Below are 22632 nucleotides of genomic sequence, written 5' to 3' on the forward strand. Positions count from 1 at the left end.
TTTGAATATTAAATGGTACACACTAAATGGTAAATAAATTGAGAAAATCATAAGCTCTGTGAAGATAGTCCATGAAAAGGAAGAGAAATTTGTTGTTAAATAAATTATTCACAACCGTTCATTCACTTAGTGAGTATGTGTATGAGAGAAAGAGAAATTTGTTTGAGATTCCTCAATATAAATGCAAAGTTGTTGTTGTAATTTTTGATTACCAATAATAAAATAATCCTCTGTAACCTCTCTAGTTCACTTTTTCACCTTATGTCATATAAACAAATATTGAGCCTATATATTATCCCCATCTGAATTATTGGTAGAGGTCAGGAATGTTAGGGAAAAAATTGAGCAAAAGCATTCTATTTAAATTTGAATAAGAAACGTATGTGACAGCTGAAGGAACAAAAAAGAGGAGGCATCAAAGAGGCATATATATTGACAAACATTGTGAGGGATCCCTTGCCTTTGTTTGAAATATCCATAGATGCTAGTTCATTATCAGACTTCTTACTGTATGTGTGGCGGCTTTCATTTTTTTTATCAAGTAATAATCTTTTAGGGCTGTCAGTGAGTAATAAGATTGTATGTGAAGGGATACAGATTGTGGTATAGTGTAAAATGATTCCAAACTTCTATCATAACAAATTTGAGGTGGAGCGAGTTAAGTCTGGCAGTTTATCAGAAATGGGGATATTTGGCATAGAATGCTATTAAGCAGATTATGTTATCTCTTAGGAACTGAGAATGCTGTGGTCAAGAGGAAATCAATTTCCTAAGGTGCTACAATAAATTTGTCTTGTAACTAGAAACTTTCTAATTGCAGCCCCCGAGGGAACAATAAACCAAAAACCAGGCAGATAGTTGCTTCCCCATCCCTCTTTTTCTTCATCTAAATTGTTTTTGGCATCCTAATAACTTTGCACATCAAATGTGTGGAAAACACTGAATACTAGAGTTGTTGATATCACATGTACAGCAAGGTTACTTGGTAAAAATCAGACCTTACTGAGCAGTTTTGTGGGGATGTTTAAATCTTTTTGCTCAGATTACTTTATCAAAGCTGGGAGTGGCCCAATCAGTATTAAAGAGGAGGAGTTTTTTCCATCCTGCAGGGTCTGAAAGAATCTATATAAAAGAGAAGGTTTTTCCAACTTGAGTCTTAAGGAGGTAACTATAGTATGGAATATTACGTTTTCTTTCCCTCTGTTCAGGTTTTCATTTCTCCCCCTAAGAATACTATAGCATGCACTGTAGCAATGTTCAAGAGACTCTGTAAGTAGATTCACCTTTAACCCTGTTGTTCATGAGTAGTTTAGTTGGAGAAAAAAAAATCCCCAGTTTGGAACTGGATTTTTTTTTTGTTTTTTTTAAGAGTATTCTTATTTCTGGTTCTAGTAGTGATGTTTAAAATTAAGAACAAAAGTTTAAAATATTCTTACATTCTTGTAACTTAAATTCTTTTTGGCCTTGATCCTGCAGCTTCTCTGCGCTGGTAGTTCCCCATATCCATGCAGAGAATTTCAAGGTGAGGGCCTTAGTTTATTATGTTCTGTAATATGGACTTTGATTTTAAGGTTGAGCTGGGATGGAAGGGTCCAGGGGTATGCCTGGCAGTGAGATACTGCTTCACCCTCTTCAGACCGGCTATCTGAGAGGGTGATTGGGCTGTGATTTGCAGAGCTTATTTTAGATGATGGCCTCAGAAAATGAGCAGAGCTGCTAGAGGCCACTCAGTTGCTTTACTTGTCCTTAAGATTAGCTGTTGAGTTGGACATTCTGACAGCTCAGGGCAAGGGTGGGCAAACTTTTTGGCCCAAGAGCCACATCTGGGTATAGAAATTGTATGGCAGTCCATGAATGCTAACGAAATTGGGGTTGGGATGCAGGAGAGGATGTGGGCTCTGGCTGGGGGTTTGGGCTCTGGGATGGGACTGGGGATAGGGGGTTGGGATATAGGAGGATGCCCCAGGGTGGAACCAAGGGGTTCAAAGGGCGGGAGGGGGATCAAGGCTGGAGCAGGGGTTTGGGGCATGTGGGAGTGGCTCAGGGGTGCAGGCTCCAGGTGGCGCTTACCTCAAGCAGCTCCCAGAAGCAGCAGCACGTCTGTTTCCGGCTCCTATGTGCAGGGTCAGCCAGGCGGCTCTGCTGCATGCTGCCCTGTCCGCAGGTGCCTCCCCTGCAGCTCCCATTGGCTGTAGTTTGCCTGCCTCTGACCCAGAGTTTAAGTGATAGTGAAAGATAAATTGGTGGAATTTGACAAAATAATAATTGGCTGTATAGTTACAAACAGCTCAATATGGTTAACATCCTGATTCAGCAAATCACTTACATGCTTAAGTACTTGGCTGAATTTGGGCGTAACACACAGTTGTGCATGAGGCTATAAATGATACATGTTTAATTTAGGGATGGTCAAAAAATTTATGATGGAAATTTTTTCTATTGTAAAAAGTCTTTTTTGTCAAAATTGACAGGTTTTAAAAAGGTCAAAGCATTCAATTTTATTGGAACAGAATGATTTTTCATTTCATAATGACTTTTTGTTTTTAAATTTATATGTTTATATATTTTAATTTTTACTAAACCAATTACCAATTAGAATACCAGTCATGTAACACCAGCTGGAATACCAATTACCAATGAGCAAACTAAGTACCAATTACCAAATCAAGTAGAATACACATTACCAAACCAATTACCGAGCCAATTACCATACTGAATTATCAATGTGAATGTCAATTACCAGTTTCCAGTTGCTGTTTAGAATACCAAAAACTAATTATTTTACATTATTTTATTTTATATTTTTTAAAAAAATTATTAAACCCTAATTTAAAATAATGCAAAAATAAAATTAAAAAGATATTTCAAAACTGAAACAAAATCTCTTGATTCACCCAAAATAATTTTAAAAAAATTGTTTAATGGAAAATCTCAAAATTTTGACATATTAAAATTTAGAACAATTTTTTCCTCCGAAATGTCAGAATTTTTCATGGAATGGAAATTCAGCATTTCAGCAGCCCTAGTTTAACCCTTTTTGGGAGCCCTTTTATAATCATCTGTGTTGGATATGCAGTGAATGTGTGTGTCTTGTTCTACCTTGCTCTTTAATGAACATAACTGAAGAGGTGGGCACAGATTCAGCCCTACTGTAAGCAGTATAACTGCATTAACTGCTGTGGGGTTACGCCACAGCTGACTTTGGCCAGCAGTGGTTATGTTTTCATAAATATCAAATATATGTAACAAAATAGCTAAGGCATCCAAAGGAAGAAGGTGAGAGCTCTCACATTCCACACATCTCTCCAAAGACTAGTCATAAGAAGGGCTTTTGAATATGTAGTTCAAATGTACCGTTAATATTTTATGTATGACCATTCTAACGATGTGGATCCCAGTTCAGCAAAGCATGTAAGTATGTGTTCGACATAGGAATTACTTGTGCTTAAAGATGAGCACATGCTTAAGTGCTTTGCTGAAATGAGCCTCTACTTCATACTGGGAATACTAGTAATATCTTAGTTCTCTATGGATTTTTTAAAAACCTATTTCCAGTGTATTCTTAAAAAGGGAAGAAAAAAAATCCAGAACCTTTTGGGGCTGTGGGAGCTACGTGATGTAGCAGTAAGGAGCATGGGAATTGTCAAGGAAATCTAAGCGGTTTGTGTGCTTGTTTGCACACCAGTGCTGAAGATGATCTTCCATATTATAGCATTGCTGATGTTTAAGCGTGGGGGAAGGTTTGAGTGTACTAATGTGCACTTTTTCTTCAGCCCAGCCATAAATTTACTGGTGTTCTTTTTAATTCTATAAAGAAAACAACTACAGAATCATGATGCTATTTTTAAAAATGAAAACAAAGGAAGAGTTTGAAAAGCTTGATCTTCTTCTGGCCTCCCTGCCAATTTGAGTCCAGATTTTCAATTTAAGAGAGTATTTAAGTTAATGGAGCAGGAATTTGGGAGACAGGACTTCCAAAACCCATTCCCAGTTCCTGACACAGTAGTTGTATTGACCTTGGGTGAGTCACTTAATATCTCTGTGCCTCAGTAAACTATCTGAGGTGCTGTGTAGCTTAAGTACTTAGTGTTGTTATGTCTACCTGAAGTTTTCATGATTTTGTTTGATATGAAATCAGTTTTGTCAAATTAGAATTATTGCTGTAGCAGAACAAAATAAAGGTGGCAACTGTGAATGAGTATAGACTTTACTTCTCCTGGAAATGACAGATAGCTGTGAGATGAATAAAAGGAATTATGTAGCCCAAAACGAAATTACTGACACATCCTTAATTCTGATGGCTGTAGTCACAATATGTATTAAATGTGTATTTTGAAGAAGGAAAAAATCCAAAATAAATAATTGTATAGATCGTCTTTGCTGAAAATCCTGTTTAGTACACCTTGCATTACCTTGACTGCTAAGTCCAAACCTATTATAATCCTCTTTATTGTAAGAACATTTCTACCAAATAAAAATGATTTGGTTCCAATTACATGATTATGATTGGGTAATAGGATTTTTTTTGATTTAGTTATACACAATGTAAACAAAAGCTGAAGGCTGTTTCACAGTGATGGTAACTGTTTTATGTTTTTCTAGGGTTGATTGAGAACCAAGAGGCATCAAATCCAGCAAATATCAGTCAGCAAGAATTAGGCTTGTTCCTAACAGAAAACATGTCTGAAATTGATTTTGAGGAATTAGCCGAAATAGGTAAATATTTTTTATTGTACTTCAAATAATATCTGTGTAGAATTACAGATGATTTAATAGAGCATCTTCACTGAGAAACTTCACAGGCATTTTGTAATACTATTTTGAGCAATCCAATATGAGTTATAGCCACTATACTGATGTGTACCCTTTTAAAGCCATTAAGGTTGAAGGTTAGTTTAATACATGCGGCTTTTATGAGTTATTGGTATATGTTCCCAGTGCAATTCTAGGCTATTGGAATATCATCATCATCACATACTGTGGCACAAATGGGAGTCATTACTCCAAAGAGACAAGTATTGAATGTGCATAGAGATTGCGATATTGCATGTTATCTCTGAATATGTTGGAAGAACAGAGCAATATGACCCTGGTTTTATGGGGCTCATCAATTTGAAAAATCAGTGTTTAAAAAAAACCCCAAACCTCACTTTTGAGGATGCCAGACTGAACCTTGGAGGAGGAACCTTTCACAATCTATATTTTACTCTCTTTCCTGCCCTGTCCCATATTATCACTTTGATTTCTCAGTCATCATGTACTTCCACAACAGCTGGCTCCCACTCCTATTTTAGTCCTGGGCACCGAGCCAAAATCCAGTTAAGTCAATGGAAATTAGAATCCTGTTGATCTCAGTAGGTTTTGGATGAGGCCTTTCCTTTTCCCTCATAGCCAGGGTTAACAGCAGTAACCGCCGGTAGGAACTGAAGCAGGGTGATGAACTCCTTTCATATATAGGCAAAACACAGTAGCTGGGTTGTTCTCAGTTTGGAATAATGAACATTTTTTACTATGAGACATCCTACCTTTGCCAAAAATTAAAAAATGGTTAATAAGAAATTATTTCAATCAGTTCAAGGTAGCTAGTGTCAAAAAAGTTCCTGATTTATAATAGGGTGCCTTTAATCACTGCAGGTAACTACAGTGCAAATGAATACACATTTGCTTTTCATCTGCAGTTCTTTACCATGTGAGTCTAAACCAGTCAGAGTTAATTATAAATTTTTACAGTTGAGATTACCTATGTATAGTACAAAACAAGCTTAAGAGTGGCAGGGTGTTTATAAAACTTTGGTTTATATTTCTGGGTCTTTTATGTTCAAAAGTATATTGTATATTTAAGTCAGTATAGCCTTTTGTATATCAATTGATTCTGATGAACTCAGTGTTTGTTAGCACATTTGTTTACTAAACAACTTCCCCTGTTCTACCCCATGATGTTAATATCTAGCTCTTTCTATCCCTGCCCCGCTTCATCTTTTGTTTGTTTACTAAGATTGATTATACTGTGCAGAAGCTTAAAATTCATAAGCAAAACTGAACACTGTTGTCCTTGTTCTGATTTTTAATGTGATTCAAAGTTGGGGTTTTTTTGTTGGTGGTTGGTTAGTGGTTTTTTTTGTTTGTTTGTTTTTTTAAATCATGTCTGGGTTGTGTTTTTATTATCCGTTACTTCCAGCTAGCTCTCAGGGCATCAGTGTGCGTCTTTACAGCCACAGCATCCAGCTGTTCAGAGTGGTATATTTTTGCCTTTGTAGTTCATCATTTTTAAAGGGTAGGGAAGTATAAATTTGTAGGCAATGTTATGAATATTATCTTTACATGTGTGCAGAGGTAACAAATAGGTTATTTTGATAGCTACATCTTTTTTCTAAGACTAAAAGTGCCACTATTTTATTTTCTATGGATTTTATTTTTTTTTATTGTGAGAGTTCAGGGAGAAGGTAATGATATTTAAATAAAACCACACATACATGCATACCTGTACAAACCCCAGGCCCAGCCATGAGTGTAATCATTTTTCATGTTTTTTAAATGCATTTTTGTTACAACGTCATGTTAAAAGGCAAAATGAGACCAAACACCTCCCCCCATCCTAATATGTTCCTGTTTAAAGGGTAATCCGATAGATATTGGAAAATGATGCAATGCAAAATAAAACAAGGAAATTATTTAGAGTATTTTCTGCACAGTTATTAGTTATTTGCACCTAAATCTGATTGGAATCAATACCTTATATACTCTGTTTTCCCATATGTATCTCGGGTAGAGGTCAAGTTATATGAAATACATAGGTGTTCAGAATGCAAAATGTTGTTGTTGAAACACCCAAAAAGTGGAGTTAATAATGTTCCTCTTCGAGTGATGGTCCCTATTGTATGCCTCTAGGGTTACGCATGGACACTGTGCGTCCAGAGTTGTAGAATTTGAAGTAATGTCTGTTGGTCCGCGCATGTGCCCTGCCTCACCTTGTGCTTCCGTCCGAGGTGATAAAGGGCAGGGCGGATTCATCCACCAGGCATACAGACCCAATGGTAGAATAAGAACTTTTTAGCCTGATCACAGCAGTTCTGCCAGGACTAGCAGGGCTCCTCTCTTCCTCTCCTGACAACACGGTGGCTGCATCAGTCGGATCAATTCTCCGCCAGATCAATTCAGACAGTTCCAGGAGAGTTAAGGAGAGTGTAGGGGAAACTCCAGATCCCTGTAGAAGAGATCCAAGATTCCCAGCACAAGCATCTGGATATCCTTCGCCAGTGAGAATAGCATTGCTGATTAGCAAAGCCATACTAGAAGTTGCCAGAACAGTATGGCACACCCCAGCCACATGCACAGCTACTCCCAAAGGAGTGAAAAAATGCTACTATGTTTTAGTGAAAGACTCCAAATTTCTTTTCTCACTCCCACCTCCAAACTCCCTTGTAGTCCAGGCTACTACAGAAGGATCTGAACAACAAACACCCTCAATCTACAGCTAAAGAAGGGAAGTGCTTAGATCTTCTGGGTTGTAAAATAGTCTCATCTTCCAGCCTGCAGTTGAGAATCGCAAACTATCAGCTAGATATGATTTCCTGAATTACAGCAAATTCAAGGAAGGGGGATAGAAGGAGATAGGGGAGACTATCGCTGAGTTGCAGTGGGCAGGGGTCATTAAGACAGGGCCGCCCAGAGGATTCAGGGGGCCAAGGGCAAAGCGGCAGAGCTGCGACGCTTGTACTCACCCGGGGGCGGTCCAGGTCTTTGTCGGCATTTCAGCTGTAGAGGGCCCTTCAGTCGCTGCACGTCTTTGGCAGCACTGAAGGGCCCCTCTGCTGCAGAAATGCCACCGAAGACCCGGATCGCCACTGGGCCAGGGCTCGCGGGACCCTTGTGAGGTCCGGGGCCTGGGGCAAATTCCCCCATTTGCTCCTCCCTCTGGGTGGCCCTGCATTAAGCCAGTGGTATCTCTTTTTAACAGCCCAATGTGGCCTGTGAAAAAACCGGATGAGTCTGGGTGGATGATGGTAGACAACCGGGCCCTGAACAGTGAGATGCTGGCCCCCCCACCCCCCCGCCGTGGCCTCCATTCCTGAGGATGTGATTTTAATTGAGGCCATCGGGCAGACCGAGGGGGAATGGTATGCCATTATTGATCTGACCAAGGCCTTTTTCTCAATTCCCATTGCTGAAGAAGCACAAGCGCAATTTGCCTTCACCTGGGGCGGGTGCCAGTACACTGTCACTCGATTGCCACAGGGATATGTCCACAGTCCCACGTTGTGTCGTGAGTTGGTAGTGCATGACCTCCAGATGTTTACCCCCAAAGAATCAGTGATTATTCACTGCTATACTGATGATGTGATGATTCAGGAGATGGACCATAATGTAGTGGAGCAAACCTTGCAGGCGCTCTCCACTCACATGCAGGCCAGGGGGTGTGTTAATCCCAACAGAGTACAGCCCGCCAGCCGATGCGTGAAATTCCTTGGGATTGTGTGGCATGGGGCTCAGCGGCGCAGTCCTCCTTCTGTTGTAGATCAAATTGCCCAGCTTGCAACCAAAGTTGAGGGGCAGCAAGTGATCGGGTTGTTTGGTTGCTGGCGTAACCACATCCCACATCTCGCTTTGCTTTTAAAGCCTGTTTATAATGTCACCAGGAAAAAGATGGCATTTGATTGGGGCGAATCCCAGCAGCATATATTTGAGGAGGCTAAAGCTGCCATCCAGATTGCAATGCCCTTGGGCCCCTATGATCCTCATAGCCCCTTTCACCTGAAGATGTTAGTGCTGGAGGACTATGCCTCTTGGAGTCTGTGGCAAAAATTGTTGGGTGCCTGCGATAAGCAGCCCCTTGGATTTTGGTCTTGTAAACTCCCTGAGGCGGCCAGCCAGTATACTCTGTTCGAAAAGCAGCTTTTGGTTTGCTATTGGGCCCTGATTGAAACTGAGCGCCTGACTGAGGGGCAGATTTCCGGCCCGAAATCCCCATTATGAATTGGATTTTGGACCCCAACACTGGGGAGGCCACAACAGAGCTCTATTGTGAAGTGGAAGTGGTATATTAATGACTGTGCCCCTGCAGGACCCCAGGGCACAAATAAGCTTCATGAACAGTTGGCGCAGCCCCAGGAGGAGGCCGGGGCGGCCGCCCCCCCCCCACTGCAACCCAGCCCCCACCTGAAGCCCCCACTGTGCAATGGGGTGCCCTATTTGATAGTTTGAGTGCTGCTGAGCGGCCCTACGCCTGGTTTACTGATGGCTCAGCTAGGTATGTTTGTAATATGCGGCACTGGAGAGCTGTCACCTTAAATCCTGTTCACCAGTTGCATGAGACTGCAGAGGGACAGGGAGCCTCCAGCCAATATGCTGAGCTTTATGCTGTGCTGCTGGCGGTGGGCTGGGCGCTTGCCCTTGGAGACCCTGAGGTACGCCTGTACACTGACTCTTGGACAGTGGCTCAGAGACTGGCCATCTGGATGGGCCACTGGAGAGCCCAGGATTGGGCCATCCATGGCACACCTGTGCGAGGCGCCCTTGTTTGGCAGGAGTTGTGTTCGGATGCGCAGGACCTTTTGATTTATGTGTTTCATAAAGTTGCCCACCAGAATCGTACCCAGGAGCATCATTGGAATGCTGCCGCGGACCAACTGGCCCACATAGTCAAGTGTACGGCGGCCCCCCGCTGGTGAGGGGGAGGCTCTTTCCCTCTTGGCTTCCTAAATACACACACACTCAGGGCACTTGGGCCTGGAGGGTGTGTACCATTGGGCACAGGCCCGAGGTATCCCCACTTCACATGTAGCCCTAAAAACAGCTAAAGCCATTTGTAAGATTTGCCAGATTGTTAAGCCCTTTCAAGTGGAAGCCGGCTCCCCTGGACAGGGGCTGCGGGCAGACCAGCCTGCTCAAATTTGGCAGGTTGATTATGTTGGCCCACTCCCTCACAACCACTGCAAGGCATATATTCTCACCATGGTCGATATGGCCACCAGCTATGGAGAGGTCTGGCCGGCATCCCATGCTGACCAGTGGAATAAAATCACCTGTGGGCATTTACGACAGAGTGCTGCCAACGACACGTGGGTTTATGACAATGGCTGGGGTGTTGTGTGGGTGGTGGTGGTGGTGTTGTTTCACATAGTAGTCTGGGAGGATAAGGAGTGCAGTGAGCCCCTGGTGGAGCATTGCCACTGCGACGTCACCCATGTAGTTGACCGCACCATAGGCTGTAGCCTGATTTGGGGTGTGTTAGTAATATTGATTTAATTTATCCACTTAATTTAATTTTATTTAATTTTAATTGTTTGTTTTTGTTAATAAGAATAATAATAATATTTATTGATATTAATTAGTATGGGTTTTGGCTCGCCAATTTGTTTGATCAGAAGATAAAGTTCGTCCTGAATCAGGCTTCACTGAGTTTATAAAAGGACCTTTGGGGGTATGACAGGAACGTTACACTGAAACAGATATAGTCATAAAGACCTTTTATTAAAATCAATGAAATAGTAAGCAAATGGTAAAACAGTTAGAATTACAGAGTTACAGTTGAATTACTGTTATTCAAAAGATACATATGATAATACAATATTATGTGCTACAAACTTTGGTTAATACTCACACTCTGTTTTAATAACCTGGTGTTGGAAGATACGGGACCATGCCTGTAGCAGTTCCGTTTTCACACCTCTAGCAGAGTAAGCTAAATGCAGAGCTGTTAAAACTGTTTACTCTTTAACTTAACTCAATCAGGTGAAGGGAAACCAAGCTTAGCATTGTCCCTTAAAACTTAAAGTTTGAAAAGAAATAAAGTATGGCCTATTAATAGTTAATAACCGTCGCAGATGAGTAGCATCGATACCTTGTTGAAGGTGGATGCAAATGAAGAGGTAGACAGGAGTAGATAGGTGGGTAAATTGCATCTCTGATGGCAAGATGCATCACCTTTTTATAGGGCATTGGTTGGAAATCCTTCCTCTTATGCCCAAATTTCATCATCTTCCACTGAAATGTTAGGGTACCCTTACCCCATGGGCTAGTATGTATGTGCGTATGGATGACAGATATGTACGCACTTTTGGTGTACTTGTTAAGTCTGTGGAAAAATCCCCTTTTGCCATCCTTTCATTCTTCATTGGTTTAGGCAAAAGGCCTCTAGACATCTGTGTACGTGTTTTATCTATTTTTACTTTTCTGGGTAAGGGTCCCAAAATGTGCTAACTTTGCCTTAGCTTAACATACAGTGTTTTTGGCCTGTAGGTCTCTTGCATTACAGCCAAACTTATTTTTAATATAAATCTATAAGCCTATTACATCACATACTCAAATTTTATAAGAAAAGATATATTTATACAAACAAGCAGATTAATCCTTAGGGCTGCAAGGTGTGGTGTACTGGAGCACCACGAGAAATGCTTACAAGCAGTGGCTTGAATTCAGACCCTGGAATGTTTCTCTGGAGGTTGGGGTTACCTTTGCTGAGTTGGAATATTTTTTGCAGCAATACCCTATGGTTTCTCAGGTGCTGGTGGAGTGTGGCACAGCACTCACATGAACCTGGGTAGTAATGTTGTACGATCATGGCTCCCTTATCCAGATGGCGAAGGCTGAGTCGGAGCTAACTGTTCATCATTGGTGGGATGTATGTAAGGGGTGGTCCCCTAAGGCCACAGCTGTCCTAAATTTAATGTTGCATCCCATTGTTGTTGTTTTTGTAGTGATGGGAGGCTGCTTTGTATTGTGGGTTGCCCTGTGTTGTTATATTCGATGGATGGCACAGCAGGTGTAAGTGCTCATGGCATACCATGAAGCTGTGTATGGTCCCCCCCCATCAGCATAGCTCTGCCAGGAAATAAGGAGTGGAGTGTTGGGGCTGACCACAAGTTACCTTGGCCTTTTATTTCAGGATGGTCTGGGTGGAACTAGGAGTGAACTGGCTTTGATCAAACAGGCTGGCTTGCAGCCACTCCGACTGGATAAACAAGTGAAGAGACAAGCAGGGCCCAAGAATGTCAAGTGTGGAAATAGAAAGCAATAGTGTTTCCTGCCAGAGCCTAAAAACAACTATGAGAATTGCTTTAGACAAACAGTCTCACCTGCGGACCTTGGCCTTGTGGGTGCCCAGGAACTCCCCACGGGGGAGCAGCACCTGCTGCGAGCCCTCAAGGACAAGGCTGGAAGGTCCAGTACTGTCTGTAGCAGAAGGGGCGTAAGCATTCATTCTTGCTTGCCTGGTTGGTTGCTGGAAAGCACATATTTAGTAACGCATGAAGGCTGGGGAGTTTCTTGTACTTTGGCAATAAAACTGGTTATACTTATACACCTGGTCTGGCTTCAGTGAGTGTATCTGAGCCCCTCTTTGGCGCAACACTCAGGGCCCCAGCCATGCGGGGAGTAGGTGTCTCGGGGCTGCAGGGGTGTGGCACCGGCAGAAGGGGTGGAACCAGAGCTAATCTCCCCAAAGGGGGTCTCCACCTGCCGCTCATGGCCGTGATTTTTCAGCAGTACAAAACATTTTTTCCAGCAGCAGGAAAGACTCCACTAGGTGATGTTACCAAGCCAAGTGGAAACACTTCTCATCTTCGGCTCAACACAAATGAGTTACCAGAATCAGCGGGGATCCCCCTCATCCTTGACTACAGTCTCCCCTTAAAGTCATCAAGTATCGCCCTCAGCTCTTTGAGAATCCACCTGGTGGCAGTTAGCGTGTTCAGCCCTCCAGTGGAAGGTTACTCTGTCGTTATGCATCTGCTTACCGCTAAGTTTTGGAAAGGCCTCATCAGAACCTTCCCACCTGTCCAAATGATCACATTGCAGTGAGACCTGAATCTAGTTTCTATGCTAACAGTGCCATCCTCTGAGCTGTCAGCTTCATGCTCTATAGAATCATAGAATCAAAAGGTTGGAAGGACCTCATGAGGTCATCTAGTCCAACCCCCTGCTAAAGGCAGGACCGTTTTCCCTAAATAATCCCAGCCAGGGTGCGGTCTAGCCAGACTTTAAATAGCTCTAAAGATGGAGATTCTACCACCTCCCTAGGTAACCCATTCCAATACTTCACCACTCTCCTAGTCAGAAAGTTTTTTCTAATATCCAGTTTTTTAGAAAGTTTTTTCTAATATCCAGCCTCGACTTCCGCAACTGCAACTTCAACTTCCTTTCTATGTCCTTCCTTTCTATGAATGTTGCCTTCCTGGTTGCAATTACTTCTGAGAGATGGGCTGGCAAGCGCAAGGCTCTGATGGCAGACCTGCCTTTCATGGTGTTACACAGGGATTAAGTCTCGCTATGTCTACATGTCAAATTTGTACCAAACGTAGTCTCCCAGTTTCACATCAATCAAACCATCTACTTACCAGTTTTCTTTCCGAAACCACATTCTTCTGCAGAGGAATGTCAAGTCCATTCCCTTGATGTATGGTGAGCTCTTGCTTTCTACCTACAGAGAGAGAAACCAATCAGGAAGTCCCCTTGACTACTTATGGCAGTAGTAGAGAGACTCAAGGGGCAAGCCATCTCCACCGAAAGAATTCCAAATGGATTTCTGGTTGCTTTAAACTCTGCTACCAACTATCAGACCTGCCTCCTACAGGGGTGCAGGCTCACTCCTCGAGAGCTCAGGCTTCAACTACAGCCTCCCTTCAGGACATTCCACTTGTAGACGTATATAGAGCAGTCGTGCGGAGTTCGGTGAACACCTTTTGAAGCACGCTACACCTAAATGCAGGACTCGGCAGCGGACACCTCCTTTGACATGACAGTTCTCCTCACAACCATTCCATCCTTATCCTCGCACCCTTTTTCAACTTAGGTACAGGTTGTCAATCACTGTCAGTGGAATAGTCACTTGACCATCACCTGAAGAAGAAAAGGAGGCAACTTACCTGTAACTGGAAGTTCTTCAAGAGATGTGATCCCTATCTGTATTCCACTTCCTGCCCACCTTCCCTTCTGCTGCAGATTGGTCAATTTAGAATAGAAAAGGAACTGAAGATGTGCTTCTGTCCAAGGCAATAAAGGGAGAGGTGGACAGAGCGTAAGGCAAACCAGGGCGCGTGCACAAACCAACGGAGACTATTTTCAAATTCTCTAACTCCGGACGCATGGTGTACATGTGTAACCCTCAGTGGGATACAAATAGGGACCACACATCTCAAAGAACCTCCAGTTATAGGCAAGTAGCCTCCTCTTCTTGATAATATTACTAACTTCATCTTAATATAACTTGTATGATAAAGAAACAGCTGTCATACAGTGAGTGATATGCTTCGGGAGAACAATAATGTGTCTCTTGAAATATCAGCCTTTCCTAATTTAAGCCATCAGGTCACTTGCATGTTAGTATTTCAGTTATAATTTTACTCTAGTGTATTTTTCAGAATCATTCTTTTGAACAGTATTGAAATATTAATGGCTGTGACTTTGCATTCAACTCACAATGTGTTTGATCTAGGTTTTTGTTTTCCCGTACCAAGGCCTGTGCATGCTTGGGATCATCTCTGTTTAAGTATTACGCTTGTTTTTGGTGAAATGCCATGTCCATGTACAGTAAAGGGCCATATCTACCTTTCACTGAAAATTTCAATGGAAGGGCGTTTGGGCCTTGAGAGTCCAATCCAGTGTCCACTCAAGTAAATGAAAAGACTCCTATTGATTTCACTGCATTTTGAATCAGGCCCTTAGTGCTTTTCTTAGGCTTTCTAACCCACTGTGTCCCTCATTACATTTAAAGTTTCAGACAGTGATTTTTCTGTCTCAAAGAGCTTACGATCCAAGTATAAAACAAGATATCACAGACAGACAGGGGAAGCGTAAGGAAACAGTGAGGCAACATTGGTTGTTATGACAAGCAGTGATCACAGCATAAGAACGGCCTAACCATTGTCAAGTTTTTGTGATCAGCGTAGCCAAGAAGAACTTTAAAGGAGGGCAATGAGAGAGCTTTGCTGCAGATGTTTATGGGGAGCTCCTCCCATATATGCAGTCCAGCATTGGAGAAAGTATGAAGGTGCTTCTTTGAAAAAGTAATAAACGAGTGAGTGAAGAAAGCTGGTGGGAGATGGAGGGTGGATCTCAATTTCACAATATTGTATGCGAGATAAAAGGTTTTTTAGTAGCTGATTTTATAAATTCTTTCTTACTGCTTTAGAATTACAGAAAGATGAGGCAGAACATGCAATAATGGAAAAGCGAAAGACCTCCTTCACACCTGCAGCAAGTGAAGACACTGAACTAAGCATTAATCATCCATACTACGATGTTGCAAGGCATGGCATTGTGCAGCTAGCAGGTATAGTTATAAAAATTAAAATGCATGACATTTCCTAGGTTTAGCAGATGTTACTCTGCACCTTATTATATTGTTTCATATTACACTATTTAAAGTGATACATGGGAATAGTGTAGACACTTTGGAGCCCGATCCCAAAAAGAACCTAAGCATATGCTTAACTTCAAACATGTGACTAGAGGTTAAGTACACGCTTCAGTGCTTTGCCAGTTCAGGACCATCGGCCACAAATTCAGGTTTGGTTTGGTTTAAAAACAAAGGTAAAAGACCTAAATATGAATAGATGTATTTGTTTATAATCAGTGAAAAGTTTTTTTGCTTTTCATTTCCTGTATGTTATGAAGCCAGACATGATCATTCTGCTAGCCCACAAGAAACAGAAAAAAACAACTGAGCAGTCTAAAATGTTACTGTCTAAAATGAATGAAATGCAAAATGTAAACTATCAGTGTAAATGGTGAAAATGTAAATGTATTACCTGACTTTCAAAGAGGAAGTCAATAGGAGTTGCAGGTGCTTCACTCCTTTGAAAATCAGGTCATTAGATTTTTAAAAATTCTGTTTTTAATAACGTATCACATTTTATTTGTGACAGGTAAGCACATCTTCAAAATGTTTATCTTGATAGTGTCCCCTGTGGGTTTTTTCCCTTTGATTTGTTTTTGGCACTATTTTAACTTGCAACACAACAGTAATGCATAAGCCTGAGCTTATGAGTAACCTTGACATTTTTGCACCTCAACTACAAAGCCTGGCATTTTTTTCAGAATGAAATAATAACTAATAGTATTTCCCACTTGTCACCCTGATGAATCCCAAAATTCTTTACAAACTTAGAGCACGGTTTTTGCACCTTTTACTTGCATAGGACTGGGTCATGAATTTCCTGAATAAGGATGAATTAAAGCATATCCTTAAATGCTTTCCTGAATCTAGGCCATAGATGGCAGTCTAAGAGTCATTAGTACTTGATCAAATTGATTTACTCTGGAGATCTTGAAGTATTAGATGAGCCAATTCATTCTGATATGGCCAGACCCAGACATGTCTGGGTTGACACACAAAGAGGGTGAAATCCTAGCTCTATTGAAGTTGATGGGAATTTCACCATTGACTTCTGTGGGGCCATGATTTTACCCATAATATCTGTTGAAGATATATGTATATTTTCAGGTAAAACTAATTTACCTCATCTTCACAACAAACTTGATACACAAAGTAAGAGTTAAACCCATGGCTAAGAGAGTACAAGATTCAAACTCTATTAGGATTGCCAACTTTCTAATCACACAAACCTGAACACCTTGCCACACCTCCTGCCCTCCCTTTCCTGAGGCCACGTTTCTGCCACGCCCCTTCTCCGAGGCCCCACCCCCAATCACTCCATCCTCCTCCATCCGTCGCTCGCCTTTCCCCCACCCTCAGTCACTTTCACTGGGCTGGGTCAGGGGGTTGTTGTGCAGGAGGGAGTGAGGGCTCTGGCTGGATGGGGGGCAGGCTCTGGAGTGGAGCCAAGGATGAGGGGTTTGGGATGCAGGAGGGAGCTCTGGGGTGGGGTTGGGGATGAGGGGATTGGGGTACAGGAAGGGGCTCAGGGCTGGGGCAGGGGGTTGGGATGTGGGCTCTGGGGGGGGGAGTTTGGGTGCAGGAGTGAGTTCTGACCTGGGGTAGGCGGTTGTGGTGTTGGAGGGGGCAAGAGTGCAGGCTCCAGCTGGGCATCACTTACCTTGGGCAGCTTCCAGAAGCAGCCAGCATGTCCGGCTCCTAGGCAGAGGAGTCAGGTGGTTGCGCACGCTGCCCGTGCCTGCAGACACTGCCACCACAACTCCTATTAGCCATGTTCCCAGCCAATGGGAGCTGCAGAGTCAGCGCTTGGGGCGGGTGGAGCACATGGAGTCCCCTGGCCTCCCCTGTGCCTAGGAGCTGGACATGCCCAGCCACTTCCTGGCTCTGCGCAGCTCCCGGGCAGGTAGGGAGCTTGCCTTAGCCCCGCTGCACCACCGACTGGACTTTTAGTGGTCTATTAAAATCTCCTGGATTGCTTTCAATAGCCACCAGAAGATCAAGGCTGATTCCAGTAGACTCCCAGCCAATCCAGGATGGTTGGCAACCCTAAACTCTATTGACTGAGCAAGATACTAATCTGACAGAACAAAAGTACTTTAGGATGTTTGTGTCAGGAGCTTGTCCCGTGACCACTCCTCTGATTCTGCTTAAGCTACTAGGCAAGACTCCTGTTCACATCACTGGATCACACCACCCACAGCCCGGTGTGTGACAGAGAAAAATACCAAGACATCAAAGCTCTCCATGAAGTCTCTGAAACTAAATTAACAAAGAAGTGTGAATGAGCTGGCAAAACTTTGAAATAGAAAAGAAATTTAGAAACACAAATAGAGACGTTAACAGAAACTTTGAAAATATCAAGGTCATTATAATGTCCCTCCAGCAACCTCTACCACCTGTCTCGTTACACATCGTTATAGGATAATACTTCAGTAAATAAAAGGGATCATCTTTTATATTCAACTTTAGCAGAGCTGCCAGAAAATTGTCCATGAAGGCAATGCTTTTTTCCCCGCTGTTATACCTAGCACCCGAATGTTGTGGGCCTGGATTTGAGAGTCTGAACTTTTCCTTCTGGCAATACATTATATTTCCAGTCTCTTATTGTAAGAAAGGTTTTCTTTTATATTTGTGTACCTCATCTTCCCTGCACTCAAAACCCCAATGGAATTCATTGACACTTGTCATTTGTCTACTGTAGCTGCTCTTAATTCTAATGGATACCTCAGTGTTTATACTTTCTGGAGGATATCCTAGAAATGTAGGATTGGAAAGGAGCTTGATAAGTCATCTAGTCCATCCTCTGCACTGAAGCAGGACTAAGTATTTTCTAGACCATCATTATATGTTAATCATGGCTTATAAGCACAGTGCCTGATGCGCAGCTCAACACTCTGAAAGATGCAGTTTGAAAATTTCTTCTGAGATTTGCTTATTATTTTTTATTTGCATGGCAATCTTAATGATTTCTTCTGAATGAGGAAATTGGCATGAGTGGAAACTGGTTGTTGAACAAAGTATCTAAATACCATGTAAGCAAACAGAAAATATGTCCTCCATATTCTGAGCCAGCTTTTGCCCCTTGAGTAGGAGGAGTTTAAATGGTGGGGAAATTCAAAAGGGGCCAAAATATTTGAAGTAAATAATATATATACTCTTCTTCTTGAGCCAACTCCTTTAAAAAAAAAATCATGCTTTCACTGGTGGTGAGCTACAGGAAAAGAGAATACAAAGTGGATAAAGAATGTTAAGTAGCCTTTCTATTCAATAACAGTCTTGCCTGACATATTTATTTGTGGATGTTCAGCTCAGTCTTGTGACATATCAGGGGGCGGGGCATTTGCTTCAAGATATCTCTGGAGTGAGAATCAGCATAGTTTTAAAAAATACTCATTGCAGCTTCCTTGTTTCATTGTAGAGCTCCCTTCTTAAGCATGTTTGCTCAAACTGAAATCAAAAGGCCATATATCTATCCCTAGCTTAACTCCATCGAAGCAAATAGAAGTACTCCGGGGATGCATCTGGTTAAAATGTTTACTTCTGTGCAAATGATCTTCTTAATGTGGCAGCCTTGGTAGTCAAAAATAACTGCTTTAAGATCAGAAAGCAGTGGTTTTAGCTGGCATGTCAGTCAGGAATAACATGCTGGAGCTTAGTAACCACATTGAACGATTTAAATGCAAAACCCAAGTGCATTCCAATAGCCAACAGCTGCACATCAGAATCTTTGTTTAATATTTAAAAATCATAAAATTCTAGGGGAGAATCAAATAAGAAGAAAAGATAAAGGAGGCGGTGGGGAGGGGGAATGCTTCAGTTCAGCAGAGAGACTTCTCTACTCCCTCTTTTAACTGGTAGTCAATCAAATTCATATGCTTGCTGGATTTAAAGCAACTCAGAAAGGAATAGTCTTTTCAAATCTCCTTCCCTTCTGGGAAAAGGTCAGTTCCTTTTGAAAACAAAAATCATTTAAAAAAAATTATTTGTACCTAGTTTATTATACATTTTAATCATCTCTCAAATAAAACAAATTATAATTTCAGTGTTTGGAGTGGCTTAGTTAAAGTAACTCTGCAAGCTGTTCATTCTATTCTCATTTTGTGGTTGAAAGACAATGGAATACATTACAAATGGATAAGGAACGAGAGGACAGAATTTAAGTGAAGATTCTGTGCAATAATTGTTCTGGATTTTACTTTGATTTTATTTTCCACAATTTTTTAAATGCAAAAATGACCTTTCATTATGTTTTAATAACAATCTAATATTCCTCCCATAAATTAAAATAATTTATACCTTCTTTACATAACAATAGCTTTGACAAGATCCAAAAGATTCTTTGAAGTCTATTTCACACTGTATAAATAAGAACAAAGTTAATCCAATTTCCACTGTCAAACAAAAGTGTAGTGGATTTTTTTAAAGAGTTCTAGCTGTAATAATTGTTCAGACTGAAATTGGGATGTTGACTCAGATTGACTTGTCTCATTAATGCTGATATGCAGTTGGCTGTTTTACATATATGTCAGCTTGAAACATGCAAATTATTCTGCTGGTCTGGCAATATACCCATTTGTAAGCATATGAACATTTTTGGAATCCCACAGCAGTAAAGGCTGTTGCAGGACTAATTGTTTTTACTTTAATTTTGATTAGAAATAAAATTGAGATTTTTTTTTTCTTGTGGTGCAAGTGGAGGAACATGTGAAAGCTACATAAAACATCAAGCTCTTTCCCTTAGCTTCCTCTGACTGCCAGAAGCTGAGATTGGATGACAGGATCACTTGATAATTGTCCTGTTCTGTTCATTCCCTCTGAAACGTCTGGCACTGGGTGCTATCGGAAGACAGGATACTGGGGTACATGAACCGTTGGCCTGACCCAGTATGGCTGTTTTTATGTTCCATTATCCTCCCATAGTATGACCTCTAATTATTTCTTGCATGATTCTGTGCAGTGCTTTTGCATATGTGCTGATTTTGTGTGTTTCTAGAAGAATTTCTGATTTCTGCTGTCTTAATACTTAGATATGTGCTTTTGTCCTGTTAGCTCAGGGGTAGACAACTGATGGCATGTGTGCCAAAGGCGAGCTGATTTTCAGTGGTACTCACAATGCCCGGGTCCTGGCCACCAGTCCAGGGGGCTCTGCATTTTAATTTAATTTTAAATGAAGTTTCTTAAACATTTTAAAAACCTTATTTACTTTACATACAACAATAGTTTAGTTATATATTATAGAAAGAGATCTTCTAAAAACGTTAAAATTTATCATCGGCATGCAAAACCTTTAAATTAAAGTGAATAAATGAAGACTCGGCATACCACTTCTGAAAGGTTGCTGACCCCTGTGTTAGCTGTTAGGCTTTAGCTAGTCATTTGAGTTGACTTGGTCTTGGTTTTAAATATGCATGTTCACTAACTCCTACCCCTTTTCCACTTAAAATGATTGTTACAATAAGGTTTCCTCTATAGATTTCTCTTTACCAGTCATTTTAATCGAAAACCACAAAATACAACATTCACATAGCCCATACAAGAAATAAATGTTTCGTATCGGTCTTTTGGCTATCAGACTATACATACTATATTTCTCTTTTAGAAATCAAAACGGAAAGTATTGCACAGGTACTAAAGTCTTACGGTATGTGTGGACTGTGTATTTGCTCAAATTCAACAGGAGAACAAGGGTCTGTTTATAATCTCTTTTACTTTATGATACCCTAAGAACACAGGAATCTCTATGTAAAAGAAAATGAAGCTGAGCCTGAGCATCAAAGTTCAGATCTGAATGTGAACGCTTTCAGGATTTGGGAGTGTTTGGATGTGAGGATCTGGTCTGGGCACATCTGCAGACCAGATCAGTGGTCTTTCTAATCTGGTACCGTGTGTGATGCCGGTAAATCAGGTGCCAGCTCTTGACAAATCTGTAGGCATCCACTGAGCACTGACAAATTCACAGCTGGAAACTAGACTTGTTCATTTATATGTTAATATAGTTGAACAATGGGTGTTAGAATTTTAAGGATGTGTTAGGACTCTATAAAATGCTTGTAAATTGATGCATGTATTAATCTTATTTGTAGTGTCTGTATTCCATGCTACAAGGTAAAATATGTTTGTTTTAGAATTGTAAAAATGCCTGCTTTGAACCTGTGAACTCAGATGGGAAGAGAGACTCCCCCCCCCCCCCCACCCATCCTGAAAGCATATCAAAAATTAAGTGGTGCATTGTAGGACAAAAGCTTTGTTTATTTCCCCATCTACCCATGGAGAAATATGTGCAGAAGGCTTCATCCTATCTGTCTGAATGCTGGAAGAGGGAAGTAAAAATAGCTTTCTTGCACTCTCACAAGGGCTGGAGTTAAGAAACAAAAAGCAGAGGGCTCCAGGGTCAACTTGGATTAAGCCCTAAAAAAACATTCAATGCTGACAAATTACTATCTCTGTCACCAGTCATCACAGACTGGAACTCATTTGTGTATATATGCTTGCTTGATTTCACCTATAAATAGATGTCATTTCTTTTTCCTAGTTAATAAACCTTTAATTAGTTTTTACAGCATTGGCTACAGGTGATATCTTTTGGTGTGAGATCAGGGTAAGTGACTGGTCTCTTAGAACCGGAAGCAACCTGAATATTTTGTGATTTTTGGCATTGGTTACCATTTATCACTAAGTCTAGCTTGCCTGGGTGGCAGAATAGACTGGAGAGCCCAAGGGGGCTGTCTGTGACTCCATGGTAAAATTGCTACAGCAGTCTAGGAGTTCACATTTGTTACAGGGTTGGTGAAATCTAATTATAGAACATACCATCAGTTTGGGGTGTCTGCCTCCTTTCTGACAGTCTGCCATGAGGTTGACACACTTGGTCGTGAGCCACTCCAGTAAGTCTGACACTGTTTTTCCATCAGTAGTTCATTAATTGTTTCAGAGGAAGGTGTAAAATCTCACACTTGAACAATATTGGCCACAAGGTATACATGTTCCATTGAACCAGCCTTGTATTTCTTTACTCTCTTTAATCTGCATTTTCTTGGAAGCTACTTGTGAAACAGCAAAATATTGACTTTGTATCTCTAAAACTGGTGCTAACCCTCAATACAACACCAGAGCATCTCTATAATACAGAGGTCCAAATTCATTCCCAGGTATAACTCCACTGACTTCAGAATTAAATCTGGGATGGGTTTGGCTCACTCTGCTATTTCAAGTTCAAGAATGGAACCAGATGAAACTAAACAAACAATTAATTACATCAGAAAGTTAGTGGTGCCTTCCGCTTTTGTCTGACTAAAAGA

At 41.3% G+C, this 22632-nt stretch overlaps 1 protein-coding gene across 2 annotated transcripts in view; it reads left to right on the forward strand.

Annotated features, from left to right (window-relative positions):
• The first annotated feature begins 4608 nt into the window (after positions 1-4608).
• ARHGAP8 (Rho GTPase activating protein 8) overlaps positions 4609-22632 on the forward strand; it is an 86272-nt gene continuing 68248 nt past the window's right edge. For both annotated transcript variants that reach the window (XM_032804771.2, XM_032804772.2), the window contains exons 1-2: positions 4609-4716; positions 15128-15268. In XM_032804771.2, the coding sequence (XP_032660662.2) occupies positions 4680-4716; positions 15128-15268 (178 nt within the window). In that variant the 5' untranslated portion in view covers positions 4609-4679. The remainder of the gene's footprint in view (positions 4717-15127; positions 15269-22632) is intronic.

This window comes from Chelonoidis abingdonii, chromosome 1 (assembly GCF_003597395.2).
Source record: "Chelonoidis abingdonii isolate Lonesome George chromosome 1, CheloAbing_2.0, whole genome shotgun sequence".
NCBI classification, from domain to species: Eukaryota; Metazoa; Chordata; order Testudines; family Testudinidae; genus Chelonoidis; species Chelonoidis abingdonii.